General features: G+C 33.9%; 1 protein-coding gene across 2 annotated transcripts; it reads right to left on the minus strand.

The window, feature by feature from the left end:
* Positions 1 to 226: 226 nt before the first annotated feature.
* LOC114316391 (Polynucleotide adenylyltransferase family protein) lies at positions 227 to 15,775 on the minus strand. 2 transcript variants are annotated; one of them, XR_014364404.1, is made up of 16 exons: positions 15,384 to 15,766; positions 13,808 to 13,938; positions 13,103 to 13,220; positions 12,067 to 12,119; positions 11,714 to 11,763; positions 11,486 to 11,584; positions 9,070 to 9,179; positions 8,790 to 8,926; positions 7,230 to 7,296; positions 5,216 to 5,299; positions 3,135 to 3,197; positions 2,866 to 3,013; positions 2,419 to 2,765; positions 1,705 to 1,872; positions 833 to 930; positions 227 to 759 (listed from the first exon to the last, which is right to left on the minus strand). XR_014364404.1 is itself a non-coding variant. In XM_082920527.1 (15 exons), the coding sequence occupies exons 1-15, from the start codon at positions 15,693 to 15,695 to the stop codon at positions 655 to 657; spliced, it is 1,743 nt and encodes a 580-aa protein (XP_082776653.1). In that variant the 5' UTR covers positions 15,696 to 15,775; the 3' UTR covers positions 227 to 654. The 2 variants fall into 2 exon arrangements, 1 of the variants encoding a protein (XP_082776653.1); XM_082920527.1 differs by lacking the exon at positions 2,419 to 2,765 and having other exon boundaries at positions 15,384 to 15,775.
* Between the last annotated feature and the right edge of the window lie 9,423 nt (positions 15,776 to 25,198).

Raw genomic sequence — 25,198 nt, forward strand, 5'->3', positions numbered from 1 at the left:
ATTCTCCACGTTCCTCTGTATTTCTTGCCTAATGGAATATTATTCTTCTGGACATCATAAACTATTATTCGCATCATACTGAGAAATCCCTAACCACATAGGCAAGAAACATAGGCTTCATAAATTAATTTATTCAACATTGTTGCCACAGAAAATCAAATATAGCATACGCCGAGGCCACAATTAAAATGATAAATGGAAAAGAAATGCAATACAAGAAAGTCCAAAAGACGAAACATCAAATGGCTCTTAGATTTAAATATTTGCAACCTAGATAAAATTTAAATTACAAAAACTTAAGCAGCTAATGTAAGTTTTGGGCAATTGGAGGATTCATACAAAGTAAAGTAGGCCGAAACAGGGTTAGATAGCATGGGGCATCTTCATTTTTTATCAACCCGCCAGTAATTTTTTTTTTCCTGAGGGCAGATGAGTCAACTCCTGCTGTACATGGGCAAATTTGTACATGTAAAATGATTTTCAAAAAAATTGAGAATCTTATGCTGCTCTCGGTATCCAAGTAAAGACATGTAGGCTTGTCAATCAGCATGAGTCTGCAAACATGTACTTGACAATGCTCCTGGTGCTTCAAAATTGTAAATCAACCACAAAAGTTCAACCAAGATCATGTGCAAATGGGATAGCATTAACAAGCTACTCCACCCTCGCACGTTTTGAATGGTTTTGCTTCATCCAATCAAGACATTCCTCTGTAGTCCCAGAGGGATGGGCAAGCTGCCATTCAAGCAGTTTTTGTTGCTGAAAAGAATATGAACAATTAATCAGCATTCCAAAATTCATATCAATATCTTGGCACAAGAAAAGAACTTACCCATTCCTTAACAAGTGGTCCCCCCGTTTTAAGCTGCAAAACACTCATTATTTCCTTCCCATTGACCAGTGGCTTCATTTCCCAGACTTTCTCAAGACCTGCAATTTTGGAGAATCATATAAATCAGATAATGTTTGTCACTGTAGTTGATAGGAAGCAATGCCATCAGGAGGAATCTCTTAGGTGCATCATCAAAGTAAAATTTAGAGAAGTTCCCATCCGAGAGAAATCCCTTTGGTCACTCTTGTGTCAAGTAAAAGCAATAAACCATAAAACAGCAGACCTGAATAACTAAACTACATCCGTAAGCAGGGAAGAGGGGAAGGAGTGGGCCTTCAAAAGCTTTTTTTGTTTTTAGCAAGCGAAACAGATTTCCTCAAAAGTTATCAGACATGCCAGATACCTATTTATTATTTTAACATTGGAGCCTATGTTACACATACTCTTCTAAATTTGAAAAGTACCCATGTTGAACATACATGTAAGGGGGGTACAGTACATGAGTCTGATATACCAAGTTGGAGACGCACTCAACATGTATAAGTATTAAGTAGTCAAATTTATTATATAATAACTATACATGAGACTCTTGGTTCATGCATAAACTGCTATATTTTAGTTTTTAAACATCATTTTACCCTAGAGATAATAATAAAAAGTACTAAGAAATACAAAATAAAGTCATGTCCAAGTGTCCTTGACATGACAATTAGATAAATATGATGCTTACATCTTAAGGGTATGATCAGGAGTTAACAACTAATTCATATATTATAATATTAGCAAGCTATGATAAGATATAGCAATTTAACAGAAAATTCAAGGTCAATTAAGAAGATAATAGCATATATAAAAAGAGAAATCAAGAATACCTAGTTCTGTAATCGCATTCTCAATCATCTTAAATGATTCTGCTCTCTTCTCCAATTTGAACTGCTCATCTGATGAATCTGTAGTAACATCAATGTTGGTGGGGTATAAAAACATAGAAACCAACAGTGCAACACGCCAGAAGTCTTTGATTTCTCGAAGAAGCAAGCCTACACATAATGTAGGAGGAGATAAGACAGTGAACCTCGAAAACAAGAGTCATTGAATTAGTTGACAAAGTGCTTACGATAAGTTAATTGATCAACTCAATGATAGTGTCATTTGAACAATTTTTTTTCAAAAAAAAAAATCATCTCAATTGTTTCACAGCAAATGAGAGCAAAGTTTTTCATGTGAAACAGCAAATTCTAAACACATTATAGTCATTGAGTTCCTATGCAATCTATAATCTATTACATTTATAGCCTCCCAATTGATTTTTTTAATAGAAGTGCCTCATAATAGTTCTGGTTCAAACTACCTCTTAAAGAATTAACAGCACCCATGTAGGCTAAGTCCTGAAGACTAAAATCAGCAACTAAACATATGAAAATTTCCAATAAACTAGAAATGCTTGGATTGCCCCAACATGTTGTGACCACAGTATTACCATCAGTCAGAAGTTTCAGCTGTTGCATCCTTTGTCAAAAATGATCGGAATCTTACAGCTTATTAAAAAATTTAAGGTGTGGCATTGAATAGAATCTTTTCTATACCTCTAAACTCTGCAGTACATGTACGTGCCACCTGTTAGTTTCTGACATTCCTTTCACATTTTTACATCTTGTAGTTCCCCTTAATAACTCTCTAATTTTTAGGTACATATCCAAAAGTTTTCCTGAATACTAATCTTTAGACATCAACTGAACCAAAGACAGCCATCCTAAATTAATCCCTCGTTGTCCCCCTATATGTGAAATGTATCAATGGTAATGCCTCCCACATTTTCCACCTCTTGTGCAGCCAGCAAAAAAGGGGGGAAAAAAACAAACAAAACACAAGTTTGAATGTATGTATTCTGCCAGCAATCACCACTGCACAGTCAATATCACATCCCCCACCTCTGAAAAAATAAATAAACAAAACAGGAAGAAGTGCAGGATTAAAGTCCCAATTGGTACAGGTGCTTGTGTTCGGTAGAAATAAAAAAACAAACTTGATACCAGCCAATATGCGCAGCTTTGAAGCAACAGGAACATCAAGAATCTCTCTTCCCCAATCAACTTCAGCAATTTGTATGTCCTCATTATCAGATGTAATAAAAGGAATCAAAGATATGAACTTCTTAGTAGCATTGTGCACATTTATAACCTACAGAAGAGAATGCAGTGACCAAGTTAGAAAATTTTAGGAACGAATATCAAAATTGGTAAGGATCAATCAACAAACATGATATATGTCAGGAACTAAAATTCCGTAGATCAAAACTAACTGTTTCAGCATCGCTGGCCTTTAGCTTGAGAGAGTTGCGAAAGATGTAATTGACAACAGGAACCTGTAGAGCAGACACATCCTTAGTCTTGAACATGGGGTTAGAAAATAAAAGAAAATGCCAGTTCCAAGGAGAATTTGCAGAACTCCATCTCCACTGAGGGAACGAGGAATGAATTGTAAGTTTACCCATATTTTGAAAGGAGGCTTATAGAAGCATTAGTATGAAATTTTCAACCAAAATGGCCCTCATACATGCATAGTGAGTACATAGAATTATTTAAAAAATAAAAAAATAAAAAATCTATCATCCAATGCCAAACCAATATTTGAAAGAAAAAACAATTCACTAATATCAAAATTATCACTTGTTAGGTATCAAAAATCCAACAAGCTCAAAGAATCAACCTTCTTTGTGATAATACTTATAAAACAATTCTAGGTCATGGTTCATATCATTGACACAAATGATGTTCAATGACAAACATAGCACATTGAGTGATTAGTATTGTAGTAATACACATGCTACGAACACAATTATATATAGAGCGCTGCTATTAGCACCCCATCAATTATTTTGGATCTCCCATTTCTTTGGACCCCCACTTATAAATTCTAAAACCCTTAAAATTTCTTTTCTTCTCCCAAATAATACCAAAATTATCCTTGTGAAAACATTCCACCCATCCAATTGAATGCACACCCCCACACCCCAAAAAATCTCTCCCAAAAACCCTAACAAAACCCACGAAGGTGATTACTACTTCATCTCCACATATTTGTTCATAACCTGAGAAAATAAATGTAAGATTTTTTGTTGTTGATTCAAAATTCTCCTTTTGTGGGTTCTGCGATCTCCGCAAGTTTGGATTTGTGATCTTTCAGGTGAGTTTCTTTGAATTCTCGAACAATTTCAATTCTTGTTCCTTATCTTACCTAGGTTTTGTGATTTGAAGTTTGAAAAGGGTTCATTAATAATGTTCGGTTATATATTCCCAAACAAACAAGAAATGTTCGGTTACCTATTCTCGAACAAATAAACAATATTCCATGGTTGTTAAAATCGCAATCCGGATCGTAGGATCGTACGATCCTACTTTGCCAAAACGATCCAGATCGTTGTAGGATGATGTTATAACAGGATCGCATGGGATCGTGTAAGATCGTATGGATCGTATAGGATCATAGGTAGGATTGCAAGTAGGATCGTAGATTTTATGATTTTTCACCTTATTTTTAATATGTATCATTTTAATTTTAATTTTTATCTTTTTTTTAATAGAAAGTAGGATCTTACAATCCCCGATCCGATCCTACGATCTGATCCACCAGACCCTCTCACCGATCCTACTTAGGATCCCGATTTTAACAACCTTGCAATGTTCGGACCTGTGCTCCCGAATTTCGGTCATATGTTCGGGATTTTTTATTATTTGTCATTTTTTTTTTCAAGAAACTTGCCCTTACAAGGCCAATCTCCTCTGAGCTAAAAACACTATCAAAGCTATGAAATTTTTATTGTTGTACTCCTTTTGTCTCGTGGAATTGTGGCTGCCGAAAAAACTTCCACTCATTGTCATTGCTAGAGAAATGTATGCAATCAAATGATTGCCACCGTTACTACCGGAATATTGCCGCCAAAGGATTTTCAAGGTTTTGAAGGTGGGATTTGGGAAAGATGAATGGGTGGTGATGGAGGTGGGTGCTCTCACAAATCCTAACTTATGATGTAGTGAGTGTGTAGGCTTAATTGTGAGATGGTGGTGTCCCAAAATTATTGATGTCTTTTTTAGTAATTTCATTTGAGGTTATTATTATAATTAAAAAAAGCTAAAAAATAGGAGGTCCAAAATAATTGGAGTGTTAATAGCAGCACTCTTGTATATATCCAGAAAGTACTACATGCAAATTAAATAATCTAGAGTGCTAAAACTCTTACAAAAACAATGGTATGCACATCCATGCAAGTTGGCATGTTATGCAAAAAGATCAAAATTAGAAATACGTGTGTAGTACAAGTTGCACACACGGAAGTTTGCCCCCCACCCCATCACACACACGAGATAGAGAGAGAGATTGTACCTTTTTAGATTTGTTATCTCTATATATAGTATTTCTAAATGGTAGAAACAATGCTGCATAAAAGGTGAGCCTCCTTTGTTCATCCTATGATTCACACGGAACAAATTATCAAGTTCAAAACATTAGGGTAATGAGGGACAGATTGGAAAAAATAAGTAAAGAAAGAAAGACAACCTAAAGAAATATCCTAATACCAACACAGTATGGCCACAAATGAAAATAACAGAAGCAAAGTTATAGAGGGCACGTATAACATTACAAGAACTGAATGCCATCATTTCATATTTTCTTTCAAAACATCATTGATCCTCCAAAAGTCAAGTCTCTTTCATTTATTAATGTCACAAAAACAACTAGCACTCAACTCGAGTTTATAAAGCATAGAAGTTAAGTTTAAAATGGATTTCCAAAAAGATATCATATATTCACTAATGACACAGGCTGATTTGATGAACCTTTTGCTGTAAACATAACATCATTTTGACAGATGTTTGGTATGGTCTACATATATCAGATGACACATCATGAGATAATTAGTACACAATCTTAAGAAAATTTCGAAGTTTATTTTAAGTTTGTATAACATGTCAACATCCTAATTAAACCAAGTGATAGCATAAAGTTAATATTACATTGTTTGGTCTAATTAATATTATTCAATTGTATCATCATCAACATTACTATTATTGTTACATTTTTTAAATAATAACCTTATTGACTAGTACTAAATTAATAAGTATGACAACGACAATGACAATTTTAATTCCTACACACTTCTTTGATTTCCATAAGAATGAAAATAACAATTACCACCAAAGTTTTTAAAGGCGAATGCGTGCCTTGAGTCGTTTTACCCCTCATGAGGCGAGGAGTAAGCCTCAAGGCGTTGAGGCGTAAGCATTTCAAATTTTAATATTTACTGAATAAATTAAATATTTTAAAATAGTTTAAAAAATAAAAATAAAATTAAATATAAAAGTGTAAATACTTTTCGCTTTAATGCGTTGAACATTTTACTGCATAGAAGGAAGTTTTCCTTCGCTGAAAGAGAAATCGATGTTCTTAACTTTAGTAATTGAGCTTCTCACTTGACCATTAATTGTGTTTTTCTTGATTGATCATTTACTTAATTTTTCTTGCAGAATATAGTTGCAAAAAGGGATTCTTTTTAATTTTTTATGTTTAAACAATCTAATAGGCTAAGTTTAACAAATGCCCAAGGCAACCTCTGCATGTGCATACTCCTTACATGCTTATGCGCAAAAAGCGCACTTAAGGCACATGTCTCAAACTATGATGCGCAAGCTTTTGGGGAGTAATGCCTAAAAATCAAAGCCTTGATGCATTTTACCTTAGCCTCAAGGCGAGGCGAGCATTGAGGCGAGCCTCAAGACAGCCTTTTAAAACTCTGATTACCACCACATGTTGGGAATGAAAATGCAAAATATGAGGAATTACAATCCCGAAGCAATGTAATATAGAATTCACACTACCATTTGAATAATGGAAATCAAAGCAAATAACCAATCCCACCCCTATCAGTTGGCAGGTCAGCAGGAATATCAGCATACCCCTAGTCAAAGCCAATTTGCAAAATTAAAATGAGGTGAAAAAAAATTACAAGCATTTTCATGCATGTACTTGTGTGTATGTACATCTATATATATAACATTTATTAGCATATTCACACATGGAAGGGCATAAAACTTTAGTATAAAATATTAAAGTTCAAGCATAAATATAATTGTTTGTACATTTCTACAGTGAGATTAATTTATATAAATTCATTATATATGATTGCACCCCCTTTGGCATTTTGATTAACAATATATATATTATAGGTAAGGTAAAAAACTTGAAATTGAGTCCCTTTATTGAGAGAAAGCAATCTAAGCTGTTGGGGTGTCCCCTGGTGGACTTGATTAACAATATTTACTTATAGTTTTTTCTCATAAAATCATGTAGAAACTGAAAAATGTAGGACAAGAACAAACATGTCTGAAGCACAACTCACATTGAAGGTAGAGCATCCAATTAGCTGCATAAGGTCCCACGCAGCATCCAGGTAAGCAACACAGATCCTGAGAATGTTTGGAGGAATAGAGTGATTATAACAGAAACAAACATCACTCAGAAACAAACAACATCAGAGAGAGAGAGAGAGAGAGAGAGAGCATATCTAAATCTATGAAAATGCATGAAGCTGTGTAACGACTTTTTTTCTGCTTTTTTAAATATTATTTGACTGTAAGTAACTTCATATTTAACCCAATGCTCTAACTCTTTATCAAAACTGGAAACTAACATAAATTAACATACAAAGAATAATATATATGGCCTCAAATATTGTTTTTATTTTTTATTTTTTAGAAAGGTGGGCCTCAAATATTGTTAAAATTTAGTTAAATGAAAGGTATAGGTACACAACTATAAAGACATACAGCTCCCCATACTTATATAAGAACTGCTCTGTCTTCGTACCTTGATTTTTATAGTTACCATGTTGGGCACCAAATGACCATGCCCAACACCTGCATACATGACCTATAGATTGTCTTCTGTTTTTTGAAAAATAATATGGATATCATATTCATTGTAATGTTCTATCAGAACTTACGGCACACAGATGTGTCATAGACAAATACCGATACTATTGCAACTTGGTTATAAGCAGGTGTATTCAGTCATTTTGGGGGGAACTTGCTTAGTGCCTAACAAGGGGACTTCACTTAGTGATTGCATAGTATGTAAAGCAGAAAAGGGCAAATATCAAATTTCACATGGAGAGAACTTCGGATCTTTTATAAATTAGTTTAGGGTCAATTTAAATCTTATTTTTATTTATTTCATAGATATATGGGTGCTGCCGGTACAAACACAGAACACACAGGATGTGTTTGGTTCGGTTTTGGGAGATAAATTTTCGAAAAAAATTTTGGGGAAAGAGTATAGAAATTTTTTTGGTTTGTTTGGTAGTATATTTTGGAAATCGTTTTGGAGTATAAGAGTTTGGGAGGATTTGATATTTTGTTGTAGTTGAGTAGAGGTGTGTGAGAGAAAAAGTGATTGAGAAGGAAAGAGGAGAGAGAAAAAATTATTGATCAATGTGTAAGAGAGAGAGAAAATGATTTTAAATTTTTTTTTCTAAAATCACTAAACCAAACAAAATTTTAAAAAAATTTCTCCAAAATTTGTTTCTCAAAAACAAATCAAACAAGGCCACAGATTTTCAAAAAATTAGGCAGCAAAAAATGAAATAATAAAAATAAGATTTAAATGACGAATAATGTGTACTTATAACGCGCACAGATGTGTCACAGACACATACCAATACTCACATGATCATGCACAGCTGCCTAGCTCAACATCCAAAATTCCCAATTTATTACTAATTAATACCTACTAGTTGTGTGTGTAGCTAGACATTCAGAATTGTCCATTTTTTCCTAATTATCGTTCAACTATGCACCATAGTTTCGTACTTACCACTTAAAATGAAATATTAATTCCATTGAACTGAATTATCCAAAAGAATTGACTAAAAAATATTGTATTTATGAAGCTATATACAAACCTATCACATGATTCACATCCCTGAGGGATTGGAGGATCAACCACAGGAGGAAATCTGAAGACAACCCAAAATAACAGCAAATCCGAAATGTATGATATTGCCTTAACCGGTTGATCACCAGAGACCATGAGATCAATCTGTTCAAAGAACAAGAATAACCTGAATAAATAGTTGTGCAAGCTAAATATAGACCAAAAAAAGAAAAAAATTGCCTGCAAGAAGGGAAAATGATTCATTGGGTCAAACCATTCCATATCAAAGAAGCAATAGATGAACATACTTCATGACCAATACGTTCTCTGCTAATTTTGTCTGCAATAGCAGCTTTGACATCATCATCAGATGCAGCTTTTTTTAGCTCATCATCTAGTGTAAATCCAAACCTTGCACCTAACATGACCAAAAGCAGGTACAGTTCAGGAAATAGGTCAAATGCGTAACTAAAAAAAAAGGGGTAACCATGGAAGACAAAAAAGAAGCAATATGAAGGAAGCTATGGACGAACTGAGAAGTATATAAACAAAAGTTAAGGAGAAAGCAATGTCAGCAGCAGAATTGAACCAAAGTGAAAAATGAGGCACCCTACAATGCTTTGCCTATTTGATAAGGTTCATAATCTAGTGTTTGTAAAACATTATTCTAGGCAATCCCTATATGATCCAGATACATCATATACCTTGTCTCAGCCACCACTCCCTGTTTTCTGTTCTCTTTCTGACCTTCAATGCAGACATCATGGTTTTGATCCAAGATTTAATATCTTAAGACCACCCCAATTTACGAAAGCGGATCATTTGTATCATGTCATTACTGTTACAGGATCATACAACTTGGTGAATTTCAATTAATTAACTGAAAATAATGAAATGTTAAACTAAGATTATAGTAGAAACACAACATAGAGGGTCTATGATCTTTAAGAATATGATTATTATAAGTAATAACAATGGAGATTCATATGCAAAAGCTACAACCCTACAATATAAGCTCTTGAGTTTATCCTAAAAACATCATAACTCAACTTCTTTTCTTTACTTGTTTTCCACAAATAAAGTATCTCAAAAATGGGCACCAAAGGGTATTTGAAAATCCAAGACAAGGTATATGGAAGAGTATACACCCTGTCACCCCAACTAAAAAGAACACTAAAAAAGTAGCCCTTATATGGATATGCTCCTCCACTCTTCAAATAATCAACAGTTTCTCTTCCTCCAAATGTGCCAAACCAAACATAGGTTGGTCTTCCAAGACTTCTACTTCTGCCTCCCTTTCTACCATTTCTTCAACTATGCAAAGATTTGACAGCAATCTAAGAAGCACGGACACAGATACGGATACGGATACGAATACGGATGTGGACATGGACAAGGATGAGGACATGGTGATTTTCAAAAAAAATGGGAACATAGACACGGCGGGAACACGACAATAGAATATGTTTTCATATATTTTTTTTAGCTATCTAGATTAATATAACATCCACAAACAATCAAATATTCAAATATTAACAAAAACTATCTCTAATTCTATATTTAAAAAAAGAAAAGTAAAAAAGCACTTCTAAATTAACACTTCCAGTTTATAATTTTTTTTATAAATGATCTATTAAGTATTTAAATCCAAGAAAAAAATAATAAACATTCAACATTCAGCAAAAGCATCAAAGAAAATGAGAGAAAAGACAACTTAGAATGTCCCTAGTGGGTCCCTAAAGTGTTTCCTGAAAATAAATTAATTAAATAAGGGGGGCACGCCATGTAGCATGTCCCATACGTGTTCCTGCCGTGTCTGTGTGTCTGAAAAGGATACGGCACTTGTTTTGAAGTGTCAATACTTCATGGTTGCAATCCAAGAACACCCAAGCTATAAAAAATCCAATCAAAGGGCCCAAACATCCTATAATAAATAAGAGAATAATCACTAATCAAAAAAAAAAATAAAGGGAATAAACCAGTGATTCCTCTGGCTCTTTATACAAACAGTGCCATTTGGAAAGGATGTTCCTCTTCTCACAAGTAATTAATCATTAGAATCATCCCATGAGCTGTTGCCCGCATAAGAACATCCTTTAGAGACACCCCCCCCCCAAAAAAAAAAAAAAAAACCAAAATAAATAAATAAATAAATAAAAAAGAGCACACACATACAAAGGAAGCAACAACTCACAAGTGCCATACAACACCAAGTACCAAGACTTAACCTCAAACCTCTCACTATTTGAAGTTGCCCATCTCAATGCATACATACCATTGAGAACTGTGTCTACTTCATTCGGAGGCCTTAATGTGACCCATCAAAATGTATAAAAGTCACATGCTAGTCAGTTATCTACTTAAATGACTGGTAAACAACAAGAGGGAAAACTACCAGGATTCATGAATAATACTTCAAGGTTGTATACCAATGACTGCACAGTACTAGCTTTTTGGTTTCACTAAAAAACATATCACAGTTCTATGAGGTAATACATTAATTTATAGCATAATGGTTAACAAAAGCAAGTAGAACACCAAAAAAGATTTACATAACAAAACCCTCAGTTAGAATATCAAACTTTACATAATCAATTTCTGCTAAGAAAATCATGTACACTATTTGCAAGTGAATTAATTTCCAAGTTTTCTTACAGAACATTTTAAATCCACAAAAAAAAACAAAACAAAACAAAACAAATAAATAAAGAGCAGAGCAATTACCAAAACGGATAGCTCGAAGAACTCGTAAGGGATCATCTAAAAATGTTTCCTTCGGAGGTAAAGGGGTCACTATTTTTCCAGATTTCAGATCTGCAATGCCTGGAATAGACAAATAAAAAAATATACATCAGGACCAACTCAAACAAAAAGAAAAAACCAGTGGCAAGTAGAAAGGGATTGATTTTGTTAAAACCCAGTATATACAAAGAAATGCAGGCCTAAACCAACCTCTTCCAGTAAAATCTTCAACTGAATTAGTATTGATATTGTAGAACAAGCTGCCAAAGGAAGTACAGAAAAAGATCTCAGTAAGCACTACAATTTAGTCAAAGCAATGGTATTTGATAAGCTTTACAGCCAAATGACTCAAATAAAAAACTACCAGGTGATTCATATTTAACAAAAAATATGACTCCAACAAGAAATAAAGTTGTCCCATTAAAGTAGAAAAGAAAACAAAGAAATTGTGTAATTCATGCAATAATCTCTACATAACAGCAAAACTAATGACAACTTGGCTCCCATTTGTCTGTTGTAATGCTACATTATCTACAGGAACTATAAATAGAAGAGCAACGTACCTATTAATGGTTAAATCCCTTCGATATGCGTCTTCTTCTGCAGTACCAAATCTCTGTAATACAAATGCAAATAGAATTATATTCAAAATTTGATGTCACTCGGGAAGCATGACAAACTATTGAATAATGAGAAACTTTAACATTGATCACCACTTAGAGATAAAACATTGACAATGATAACAAATAAAAGTTGCAATAATCATTTATACAAGTTGTGCCCAGAGATATAAATAAAGAGCAATTCCGACAGAGATATATTTTTCATGATAACAGTCATTAGCACTACCAGTTGCATTGGGGCTCAGACATAAAGCTCTGACCAGATAAATGGGCCTGTGATTGATATTTTTTAAGTATCCTCTACCTTTCTTAAAGTTAAAATATTTTCACGATCTTTGGTTCATAGGAAACTAACTTGCCACAAATGATATGTTTCCAAAAAAGGGGACCTAATTGCACTTTTACCATAGTGGTGCATAATGTGTAGGAGTGGGGAGAGTATTGATCATTGGTTTCTACATTGCCCCACAGCTGTGAATGATGCCATGGTATAGATTGTTCAGTTACCTGAGGTTGATTGGGTAGTTCTAGTTTCATGTGTTCATTCAGCTACAACTCATTGATTATAGAGGTTTTGGTTCTCATAAGAAGGCCAGTGTTCTTTGGAATGCATCATTCAGCTACTACTCATTGATTATAGATGTTTTGGTTCTCATAAGAAGGCCAGTGTTCTTTGGAATGTATCTTTGTGCAATGCTTTGGGTCATTTGGTTGAAGAGTAATCGAAGAACTTTGAAGAGCAAGTTCAAAGATTTATAGGATTTATGGGATAAGTTAAGTTATTTAACTTCTTCTTGGGCTTCGGTGTCATCTCCCTTTGAGGGCATTCCTTTCCATAATGCCTTCAAGTCAGGACTCCAAAATTGCAAAGTAATGTACTATGCTTATGAGCTTCAAAATAAAAGAAAATTCATACATTGTAAATGTTCATAGGAAGATCAAAACTATACAATCAATTGCTGAGAGAACTTAATACCATGGTAGGAATTCGGCTATTTTCACTGTAGTCTTCAGATCGTAAGTTAACAAAATCAATCCATACATCGAACAGGCGCATCCTTGCAGTTTCCAAGTGTTTAGACTGGTCTGGATTGCTGTAAATTTAAAAACCAATGTGATAAAAGCTAAACATAATGCAAGATAAAAGAGACATAAGTAGCATATTTAAGTTCATGGCAATAGGACCAGGTTGATAAATGAACAAAATTCAATTGGATGTAATTAGGCCAAAAATAACAATGTACAAAGTGCAGCAGACCATAATATTCATCCATTTAATTAAAACCAACCACTGGAATTGATAATGTTTAAAACAGACCAACCACTAATGGGTTAGGAGAAATATGAATTGAATTAGGGAAAGAATTCTCCTCTAGTGCACCAAACATACTAATAATTGTTTAAGATACCCCTTCATGTTTTAGACAACCCTTTAAAAAGGATTTAGTGGCAAACTGCTTAAGATACCCCTTTCCCTCATTTTAACTCAATTGGAATCACTTCAAACTTCTCTCTCAAAACTAAGCATACATAATTTGCCACTAAATCTGTTTTCCCCTTTTTTGTGGGTGTGTGTGTGGATCTCAAATATTATAACTATAAGCAAGCTTAATATTTAAGAGGGGGAAGAGGGTGGAGCTTCCATTTATCAAGACTCATAAAGGAACACAAGAGTATGTACCACTGGATGACACCAACTCCTTGTGCTTCTTCCCCTGTGCTTGACAAGTAATCGTTGACCTTTCCACAAAATTCTTGACCCATCATGTTGTCAATAGCAATATCAATATCGTAACATTCTTTCCCTAGGAGCTGCAACAATAAGAACAAACACCAACTTCTTATAGATTCCAAACAAAGAATAGAAAATTCATAAAACTTCACCTCAAAACAAACCGCCATGACACACAAATCAGTTGCATTTAGTTAAAAATTCATCAATTACATTACGTTCTTCCATTCTATTTTTTGTTTTCCTGAATAATTTCCTAAAACAGAAACCAAAAGTAAAAAATAAAAAATCATTAGGATCTGTCAGGTTAATGAATTCAACAAAAGATACGAAGGGAAATCTGACGGAAACATATTTCCTTGTTTGGTTACTGTGGAAAATAGCAAAGCAAAGAAGATATAATGAAGAACCAAGAAAAGTTTTTAACTTTGGATATCATTCTTTTCCATCACTGTTAACAAGTACAAAACGAACCCTTCCACTAACTATTTTTTTTTGTCTATAGAGACCTCCTTATCACCCCTCAACTTTAAATCTATAAATACAAATGCCACTTCTAGAGGTGTCAGGTGAGGTGATACAACTTTATAGTTAAAGGGCCCAAATGTATGATTTTTTAGTTCAAGGACTAAGTGATAATTGATGGGTGTGTGTAATTAACCCAAAATTTATCCAAGAGCCTAGTCATCAATACGAATCTATCTATAACAATATATAAAGGAGAACACCAATTGTGTTCGTCTATTTTTTATGTTCTGTCAATCTTTTCCATATAAATTAAATTAGGTTCAACTTCCTAATTTGAAGGGCAAAATATGTAAGATGGTGACTAAAAATAACTGCAAATCTCAAAGAAATTAACATCTGGACCTACTATATAATTTCTGACACTACACTTTTTTGCATATTGCATGACTTCTACAACCGATCTCCCACCTCACACCCATTCTAGAATATCAGTGATTCACCATCTTGTATACTATTCTTATTCACTTCTCTTCAATAGTGAAACTGTAAGTAATACTGCATTTAACCGTTCTACTCTCCCTATATATATGTATGTTACTTACGGTATTTAAATCACTCTACTCCGCTCCGCCGCTATTCTTCAGTTAGATTTGTGTGCATATTATAAAAGATCGACAATTCTGTCTATCAAATTTGAGTAAAATCTTGATCGTCTGTTTGTTGAGAATTGGGGGGAATGGAAAGAAATTGATTTTCTCTTAAAACCCACTTTTTGAATCTATCAAAAACACACAACAAAAAGACAAAACAAAACAAAACAAAAAGCAAAAAACAAAAAAAAAAACTTGATAATCAAACATCGTTTACTACTGGGAAAGTTCTAATACTGATATTGATTTTTACCTCAAGAAAAATAATGGCAGAGCAGACGTATCATTCCCTCTAATTACGACAAATAAATAAAAAAATTTATAAAAAAATTTTTAAAAAAAATACAGAAGATTTTCCCTGCAATGAAAACTCCATTTTCGTGGAAACAAACAGAAAGAACACGGACCTTGTCGCGAACCCAACCGCCGGCGACGCGGAGCTGAGTCTGGAGATTGAAATGGCGGAGAACCTGTAGCAGACGATCGAATATCTGCTTCTCCTTGTCCGTCAGATCAATGTTGTCCTTCACCAGAACGGTGGTGGGAAAAATCGTCGTCGACATCGCTCTTTGACGGTGGCTAAAGCAAAGGGTGGTTGTTGTTGAGTTGAAATTGTTGAATTTGATGATGGGTCGGAGAGTTGGAAGAACAGAGGGCTTGAAGAGAGAGGGAGGGGTCTGGAACGTGAAGAGTCTGTGTGCTTTCAACGCAATTCTCATCTCTCTCCGCTAGGGTTTTGTAGGGGTTTCTATGGCAATATTCTCGTGTTCATGGATTCGTTAGGAGGATTATTCTATTTGAAAAATTAGGTAATCGTGGTTTAACAATATGAGTTGTATTTTGAGTTTGTGATTTGTGGGATTATAATTTGAGTGTAGAAAGTTTGTTTGGTTATAATTTTTAAATACAGCGTTGAATTGTGTTTTGAAGATGTATGTTGAATTAAGTTTTGAAAGTTTGATGTGACATGTGAAATAAAAAAATTTGTTTAGTGATGTGGTTTGAAAATAGTTTTTAAAACTTAATTCAATCAATAATTTATAATCAAACATACCGCTCATATATCGATATCCGTATTTTTTATCATCAGTAATAACCAAACTATTTTTAAAATACTAAAATTAAAAAAAAAAAAAAATTAATTTTTTTGAATAATTTTTTTTCCAAATAATTTTTTCATTTTAAAATAAATCCATGTCAATTATTTTGTATCAATTAATTTTTGTATCAATTCATTTTTTAGGCCTATACAAACATCTTGTACAATACATTTTTTATTTTTTTCTAAAATTTTTTTAAAGTCAACAACTTTTGAGAATACATATTAATAAAAATTAACATAAATAAGTACGTTTAATATTTTAAAATACAAATCATAACGTAAACTTCACAAAACATTATCAATTTTTTTTCCTTTTATTACATTTTATTAATTTAGTAAAAGAATCGTAACAGGAATGACATGTGTTATTGTACTTCGCATGACATGTGTTATTGTACTTCGCAAATCATCAGCCGTGAATGTGTATAATTGGGGTGATATTGGTGTGCAAAATGACTATTTTGTCCCTGTTGATTTAAATGAAAAGTTGTTACATAAGAACAAAATGGAAAGGGTAATATAGTAATTTCACTTATCCAATACCTACCACCTATTCTATTGTAGCTGTGTGTTTAACACTATGGGCTAAACAAAAAAGGAGACGATGCAGATGATGCCAGAAACTTGCAAATTTATTAGTATACGGATGTAATTAAATTGAAAAATTAAATTGGAAAAAAAAAATAATAGATAAGAAATGAAAAGTAAATAAAATAAAATAAAAAAACAACCTTCTGAACTTTCTGAACCTCAGCCTTTCTATAAAATCTGAATCCGCATTCCTTTAACCACACCATCTTCACCATCTCCTTACAACACCTTCAGGAGCTCCATCAGAGAACAACATTAATTAAATTCAGTGTATCTGTGTGAAGGAAGAATTCAATTACAAGTTAGTTTTCATCCCAGTTCATATTAGCTTTACATTTCATATTAGCTTCAGAGTGTAGGAAGGGGAAGTGCAATCGAAGAGCAGCACCAGGACAACATCAGAGGCGTCATCCAGCCGGTCATCCCATCCCAGGCACCAATTCACACTTAGTTTCCGTATATGTTGCCGATCTGATCCCCTATTTGTTGCCGATCTGTTCCTTGAATTCATATATGTTTCATTTTTTCACACCAACATCATACTGTTTAATATATTTTTCATACATTTTTCTTAACTCATGTTTTAATATACATTTTTCATACATTATTCTTTCACTTTTGCAATCATCATGCCAAGAACAAAATGAACCAGACCCGAACGTGGTGAATCCTCAAACCCTGTACAACATCAACCACAGCAACAACATCATGACAACCCAAATAATGATTTTTTAACGTATCATCATGAACAAGCCTATTCACATTTTATTAATCGACCAATTGTTACAGAGAGAAATGTAAGACTACCTTCTCAATATGATCGACTCTTGCTTGGTAAATTAGATATAATGGGATGGTTACCTTTAACTAATTTACCAAATAAGGTATATCCCCGTCTTGTGCAATTATTTTATGTTCACTTGACACCTAGTGACCAACAAAATGAACCGTTCAGTCTGACTTTTTATGTGAAGGGGAAAAAAATCACACTTAGTCTCCGCGTTTTCACACAAATTATTGGAGTTGAAACAGGAGATTTATAATGCTATTTTCAAAATGAGTCTGCCTTAGAAAAAATTGTTGATGATGTTGCTCAGATTTATACCACAATTTGTGACAATCGATTCAGCGGCACTAATTTACAAGGCAGACATTTAAAACCCCACCTTCGTATTCTTCATCGATGGATAATTGAAAATGTCACTCCCAAAAAAGGACATTATGATGTTGTTTCATGTTTTAATGTTTATTTGTTATATTGTTTCGAAATTGGACAAAAATTAGATTTATGCTTCATATTACTAAAAGAAATGCTGGTTGCAAAATTGGATACTCTGAGTGGCCGGTCACTACCTTTTGGAGCTTTGTTAACCATAATTTTCAAAGCGCTTGATGTCAACCTTGAAGGTGAAGTATATGTCAGAACCACTTCACCAATTTCTGAGTACATACTGACACGAGCTGGTGGTGGTGACACCTTGATGGGCTCTATTAATATTGAAAATGAACCAATACCTGATGAGGAAGAAACCAATGACAATGTTATGCCACCAAATGAACAACCCCATTACTGGACTGATTATTTAGTCTTGGAACAAGAATGGTACAATCAGCACCTACAATGGGAACAACAAATGGCTAATCAGCTCAATACATTGGGTACTTGATTCGATGAATTTGTCGCCGCTCAGAACTCACTACTTCAACAATTTGGTGAGTTTCGTGTAGACTCAGGGAGACACGATAAAGTGACAAGGAACCGCATTGATCAGATTGACCATCGAGTCACTCAGCTGTACCATCACTATTTTCCTCCACCTCCAACACCACCTGACAATGATACTTAACTTGTTCAAAAATCAGTTTAAATGGTTCACAGATGCAGTGGTCACATTTTTTTTTTTTTGGTTATTTCTTTTCTCATTTTGTTGTGAATTTCTTTTTTTTGTTATTTTGTTATAATCTTTTGTATTCACGCCACGAATAACAAGGTTTTTTTTTTTCGGCATTGTAAAATTAACTAGTCACAATGCTATAACAATGTGTGAGTTAGATTAAAAAAATTGGAAAAAAGATTTGTACAAAAATTAATAAAAATAACTTAATAAATGTCTAACAAATCCTTCATTTCAATAAAATGAGAAAAGTAAACAATTAAAAAATAATTGGTGTGTATCAATTAATAAAAAAAATTAAATTAATAACAAAACCAAAAAGTTAACAAGGTCAAAAAAAAAACAAATTAACAAAAATAATGTTCTCAAATGAAATAAAACAAGTTAAAAAATAATAAGTATACTTTTTTTTTAATGAAAAGGAAAAAAAAGGTTAATATAAACTTACCTACAGAAAAGTTAAAAAGAACAAAAAATTTTAAATTCATAAACCGAATTAATAACAAAACCTTCAAATTGTTTAAAATTTAACAAAAAGTCAAAAGACATGTCCTGTATAAGTCAATTATACAAAATTTTAATTAATAACAAAACCATTATTTTAATAAAATGGAATAAACATTAAATAAAATTTAAAACCAAAAATAATAATTACACATTTTGTTTAATGACAAGGAAAAAACAATTTGGCATGGTTTGAGATCTCACAAAAAAAGTCAAAAAATTAAACAAGTTACTCAAAAATTAAAAAAATTATGACATTCACCAAAAATAAATATATTTAAAATAAAGGGTCACAAAACAAATTCTCAATCATTGGTGAGTTTTTCAACAGAGGCAAATTGGTGAGCTTTTCAAACGAGCTTCTGTTCAGCTTCTGTTTTTCAAACGACCTTCTGGGCCGAATAGTAACAAAACCATTGGTCGATGGCGATTAGGTGCAATACAATTTAATAACACATGTATCCATAACAATTTAATAAAATGAAAAAAAATAAAGTTATAAAAAAAGGTCAAATACAATTTAGGTGCAATACAATTATTAAAATTAATAACACATGTATCCATGCCGAACAAATTTTTTTTTATACAAAGTTAATGAACATCATAAACTGAATGAATATCATAAACTAACAAGTTTTGCATGCATCATTGAACCATCAAATTGAATAAAATACATAAAATTACATATTACACATTGCATGAACAACATATTTAATTATCTTCGTTACTAACAAAACCATTATCTTGATTGACCATGTGATGATCTTCGTATTTTCTTTCGTTTCATTAGAATTTAGCCCAATCGTTGTCTGCAGTATTAGTTATCCTACAAAAAGATAAAAGAAGTCAATAAATCACAGTTACATAAAGTAGGCGAAGATCAATAATAAAGGTGTCATAATGATTGAAATTAGTAAAATAATTACACATTTAAAACCATTAGTCAGTACGATATTCACTTGCCTTGTTGACATCCATTTTCTATCCATGGCCAACATGATTTTGCCACATAGCAGTAGCAATTGTATCCCTAACGTTCGATTGGTACGTTAACCCATGTTGTGACATGTCAACATAGTCAGCTTGGTCTCGAACAAGCCCGTCTGCTTCTACTTCTGCGGCCATTTCATTATCAGCTTCCATAAAGAATGGGTCCATATCTGCATGCAAACGGATCCAATTGTGCACTACATAACATGCAATCGCGAGAGGCCCTTGTCTTGTAGACTTGTAATTTGGCATAGACCGCAATATTGGGAAGCACTTCTTCAGAACACCAAATGTTCTTTCTATGACATTGCGTAACAACGAATGTCGATGGTTAAACAATTCCTTAGGTCCTGAATATTGACGGCCATGGAATTCTTGCAAGTGATACCTTTAAGACCGAAATGGGGCAAGATATCCAAGCATGTTCGTGAAACCAACATCAACTAAATAGTACTTGCCTACATATAAATAATGAATACACTGTTCTTTCAATTGATATGTACAAAAAAAGACAAGGAAAAAAGTGTATCGTATGTTATTTAGGGACAGTCACCATTGGGTGGGTGTGGAAATTGTAGATCAGCTCGTGTAATAGAGTCAACCAAAATAGCGTTGTCGTGAGCGCTACCATCCCATCCAAAATTAATAAATGTGAACAACATATCGAAGTCGCAAGCTGCGAGTACGTTTTGCGATACCGTTGATTTCCGACCGCGGAATGTATTTTGTCTTGAAGCAGGGACCCATGCATCCACCAATGTGCCATCGATAGCATCGACACAATCCTAATTGACAAATATTTGTTTGACATTAAAAATTAAACAAACTTGGATATTACTTTTATAATTAAAAATATATATATATATATATATATTTATTAACCCTTATTGATATATAAAGCTTATAGGACAGTCGTTAAATTCGTACCTTGAACCAGGGAAAAAACCTCATGTCATTTACAATTTTTGTCGGTATGTCGTCTGGGTTACGTGGTTTGATAACCGATGATGCAAGCTTGCACAATGCCCGCATAACAATTTTTATGTGCCGACAAATTGTTTCCGTGGAGTGTTGAAATCTATCTGCCAGTAGTCGATGGCGATCATTTTGTGCAAAAGTGTATAAAAAAATTCCAAGCGATTCCTCCACACTGATATGCATATGTTCAGTATCAATAAAGCCATTTTGGAGTAAAGTGTCTTTCAATAAAATGAATGTTTGTGCATCCATTCGCATAATGTTCATCATTGTTTCTGGATGGCCATTTAATAGGCTGAAGATGTAATCATCACCTTTGAATGGACACGTTCGCTATGGTCGACAACTACTTGACGCGTTGATATGGTCATGCATGAAAGCAATTATCAAAAAATTCATAAAATCATCAATAACCTCATCCTCCTCTGATGAGATCTTCATTGTATTGTTTTCTCTGTCGGATGCATATGGTTTTGTCTACATCACAGTAAAAGCATAATTATAAAATAATGTTTGACAAATTGTAACACTTACCATTATTGGTGAAACAGAATTAAAAAGTGAGTACATGAATAGTCGGTCGTAGTCATTTACCAGCGTACAGTAAAATTTATACGCGAACAAAATTTATTTAATACATAGTCATATTGTAATAACACAACATATTTTTAATAAAACACAAACTACTTAAAAGTTCAACAAAAAAAAACATACGAAGATAGAAAATGAAAGAGGATATCATGGAATGAAAAAATAAATAAAAAACAAATCAGGAATACTGAAATCATCAAACAGTTCAGACAATGAGATTCGCTAACACAATCAAAACAGAACTTCTCACTTCACTACAAAGCGAGGATCATGGCTAGGCGCAAATGGGTAGGATTATGCATAAAAAACATTCACCATTCCTTATCCTTGAACAGTGCCAGTGCCAGTGCCCTAACGTACTGCACCGGTGGTATGTCCCCAAGCTCTAGCAATGCATCTTGATATGCATCAAGGGAATAATCATCACCACCTGCACTTACAGTCTCTGTCTCATTTTCTTGTGCACGTAAATGTCCTATTTTTGCCTGTACGTAGGATGTGAAAGCTGCGCACACATCATCGAACCCACTTAATCGTGACTTTTTGGAATGACCACTGTCAGTCTGGCTGGTTGTAGGGCCCTTCTTGTGACTTTTACCCTTTGTTGTTGCTGGATCCATGTACTCATCACCGAATAAGTCAACAGGAATGGCCTCAGCAGCATTACTCCCACCAACATTAGGGTTCCAAAATTTATTTAACATTTCATATTCTTCTTCTGAGCCAAGGGCTCCTTGTGTGGATGCACGAGACAAGGCCCCTGTGGCACAACAATTTTCAACAATTTCTGCCATTTCTTGGAAATATTCAAATCCTTTTTGAAAAATCTAGAAATCCCCTAGATGTTGATTTGTGATTATGTATCAATTTTAAGTAGAATATAACAATCCCAATCAAACAATCAAGACAAAGAGACACAACGATTTAACGTGGAAAAAACCACAATTGGACACCTCCAACTGTGATAAAAAAACCACGGGCAACAGCCACAAGAACAATCCACTAAGAAGATTTAAAGGAATTACACAGGTATACTCTCAATTACCTAGCGAATCCACAACGCCTAATTGAACCAACCTCTATGTGCCTCTTCCAACCCCATCTTCACCACGGAATTGTCTTTCTGATGAGCCACTCCGGAATCCACCAAAGCTTCAGGCTCGAATTCTTCAGAATCCACCAAAGAACAACTCTCTCTTTTGTAGAACAAAACACAACCTTTGATGTACTCTCTTTAGAACATGAGTTGAAGACTCAATCAAAAAATCAAAGAAAACTAGCAAAATCTCTCCAGATATAAACCTTAAGATCCAAAAATAAGATCTGGAGAAGTCCCCCCTAGTGTTGGGAGAAAACCAACTATTTATAGAAAACCAAAGCAATCTTAATTTCAGAAGAAAACCAACTCTTTAATCAAATCTGGAAATCTGGGATCGCGCGGTCCGCTCGAGCGCCCTTTTCCCCGCTCGAGCGGAGACTTCAAATTCTGTGATTTCATACAGGCTCCACGCTCGAGCATCGGTTTTGCCGCTCGAGCGGCGAATCACACCATCCAGTACTTTTTCAGGAGACTGCAGAGATGCTGAGAGCTTCCAATCCCCGCTCGAGCGTCCCTTTCCCCGCTCGAGCGGGAAGGCCAAAACTGGAAAAACTGGAAAAATATAACATGATCGGACAGGCAACTTTGAATGCATTTTTGCATTTTGCTTCGGGCCGCGAGCTGACCGGGTAGCTCGACCCCCGTAATAATCAGCGAAATGGCAATTTTGAAAATATTTGCATCACAAACTTCTCTGAAAGGCTCAATTCGGGTTGGATTCGCATCTAAACACTCAAAGTCTCACTGAAATAAAAATGCAAATAAAATTACAACTCAAAGGAGTTTTGTCAAACGGGTTTGCCAAGAAATAAAACCTAACACTTTTGTCCTAAACTTCTTCACATTTCTGCTAGCCTACAACAATTACAATTATAGAATTAAGCATTGTATGTATCATGGAATTCATAAAATAAAATTTCAAAATAGTACAGATTAATGAAAAACCTTATCCCAAAATTCATCGGGTGCAACAATAGTGCCTACAATGGGATCCCATCCCAGACCAGTCTGTGCCTGGAGTCGCTTAAATGTCTGGTAATCAGCTTTCAATCGCTGATATTTTTGTCACACCTGCTTTCCTGTATACCGAAATCTATACATGTTGTGCAACTGATTTGCATAATGATTCCAATGCCTAATTGTCCATGAAGTAGTACGGCCCGTTGTTTGATTTTTTCTAACATCATCTCTCAATATATTTATTAATTTCGTTTCAATTCTGAGCGTCCACATTTTTGTATCTTGATTGTCATCGGAATTATTTACATCCATCTATAAACATACAAATTATATTTAAACTAGTCTGGGGTGGATATACAAGAATAACATAGTAAAATGGTTTGAAGGAGAACACAGATAAAAAATAAGAAGCAGATGATTTTATTTCAAGGAAAAAAATACGTAACAGATTAGTTGAATTTAAATAGTAGAAATATAACCACAAATAATAAAAAAAATCAGGTAACATTGTCTTTAAATAGTAAAAAAAAACAGTAGAAGAAGAAGTAAGGAAGAAATAAAGGAAGAAAAGGAAAAGCAGAAGAAACAGGGACGAAGGGGAGGACAGATAGGTCGACCGGCCGGATGACCCGGGAGACGACTGGCCGGGTGTCCCAGGTACTCCCGGCTCACCTTTTTTTCGTCGCAAAGGGTTCAAACAATTTAGAATTTATCACAACAGATCTGAAATAAAAAATACTCGGCTACAAATTCTCAGAAATCATTTGAGAACTGATTTCCACTTCTCTGAAATCATTTGCACATAACAGATGAAGGATTTATTTACCAAATTAGTGGCTATTCTTCTTGGCAAAAGGTTGAAACAGTTCAGGCAAATCATAAAAGATCTGAAACTAAAAAAATACTCGGCTACACTTCTCAGAAAAGATTTGAGAACTGATTTCGACTCGTCTGAAATCATTTGCACATAACAAATGAATGATTTATTTACCAGATTAGTGGGAGTTGAATAGTTATCGCTGGTGATGGAATCTATATTATATATATAACCAAATGTAGTTGTTAAGTCAAAAAGTTTCAAAACTTGAATCCTAAATTCTCATAATTTTGAAAGAAAAAAAATATTACGTGGCACTGTCATTCACCTCTCTTTTCACTCTTCAAGCATTTTCACTCTCTCTCTCCCTATATAAAATATTAAAATATCCATCCATATCCATCACCAACAAGAATATTTATCCCCAAATAATAAAATATTCATCCATATCCATCACCTACAATAATATCTATCTCACTCTCAATCTCAATTTAATAATAAAAGAAAAAAACCCGGAACTCCTATAACTTTCACACACACACCTCTATTCAATTTACTCCAATCAAATTCAATCATTTTCTCATCTATCCATCTTTTATTTTTCAGAATAACTCATCTTCTCCATTGTTACATTTTGCAAGTTTGATGATCTGGAAAAATCATTACAAGGTCAGTGTAATATTATTTTTTATTTT

Source organism: Camellia sinensis, chromosome 3, assembly GCF_055761805.1.
Source record: "Camellia sinensis isolate YWXY chromosome 3, ASM5576180v1, whole genome shotgun sequence".
NCBI classification, from domain to species: domain Eukaryota; kingdom Viridiplantae; phylum Streptophyta; class Magnoliopsida; order Ericales; family Theaceae; genus Camellia; species Camellia sinensis.

What these genes read in the sequence shown, in the direction of transcription:
- LOC114316391 (XM_082920527.1), bottom strand. Translation starts at nt 15,695, where the DNA reads ATGAGAATTGCGTTGAAAGCACACAGACTCTTCACGTTCCAGACCCCT. An exon ending in AGGCCAGCGATGCTGAAACA is followed by an intron (nt 3,014 to 3,134) that starts GTTAGTTTTGAT and finishes TCTCTTCTGTAG; the next exon opens with GTTATAAATGTGCACAATGC. An exon ending in GAATGCGATTACAGAACTAG is followed by an intron (nt 931 to 1,704) that starts GTATTCTTGATT and finishes CCAAAATTGCAG; the next exon opens with GTCTTGAGAAAGTCTGGGAA.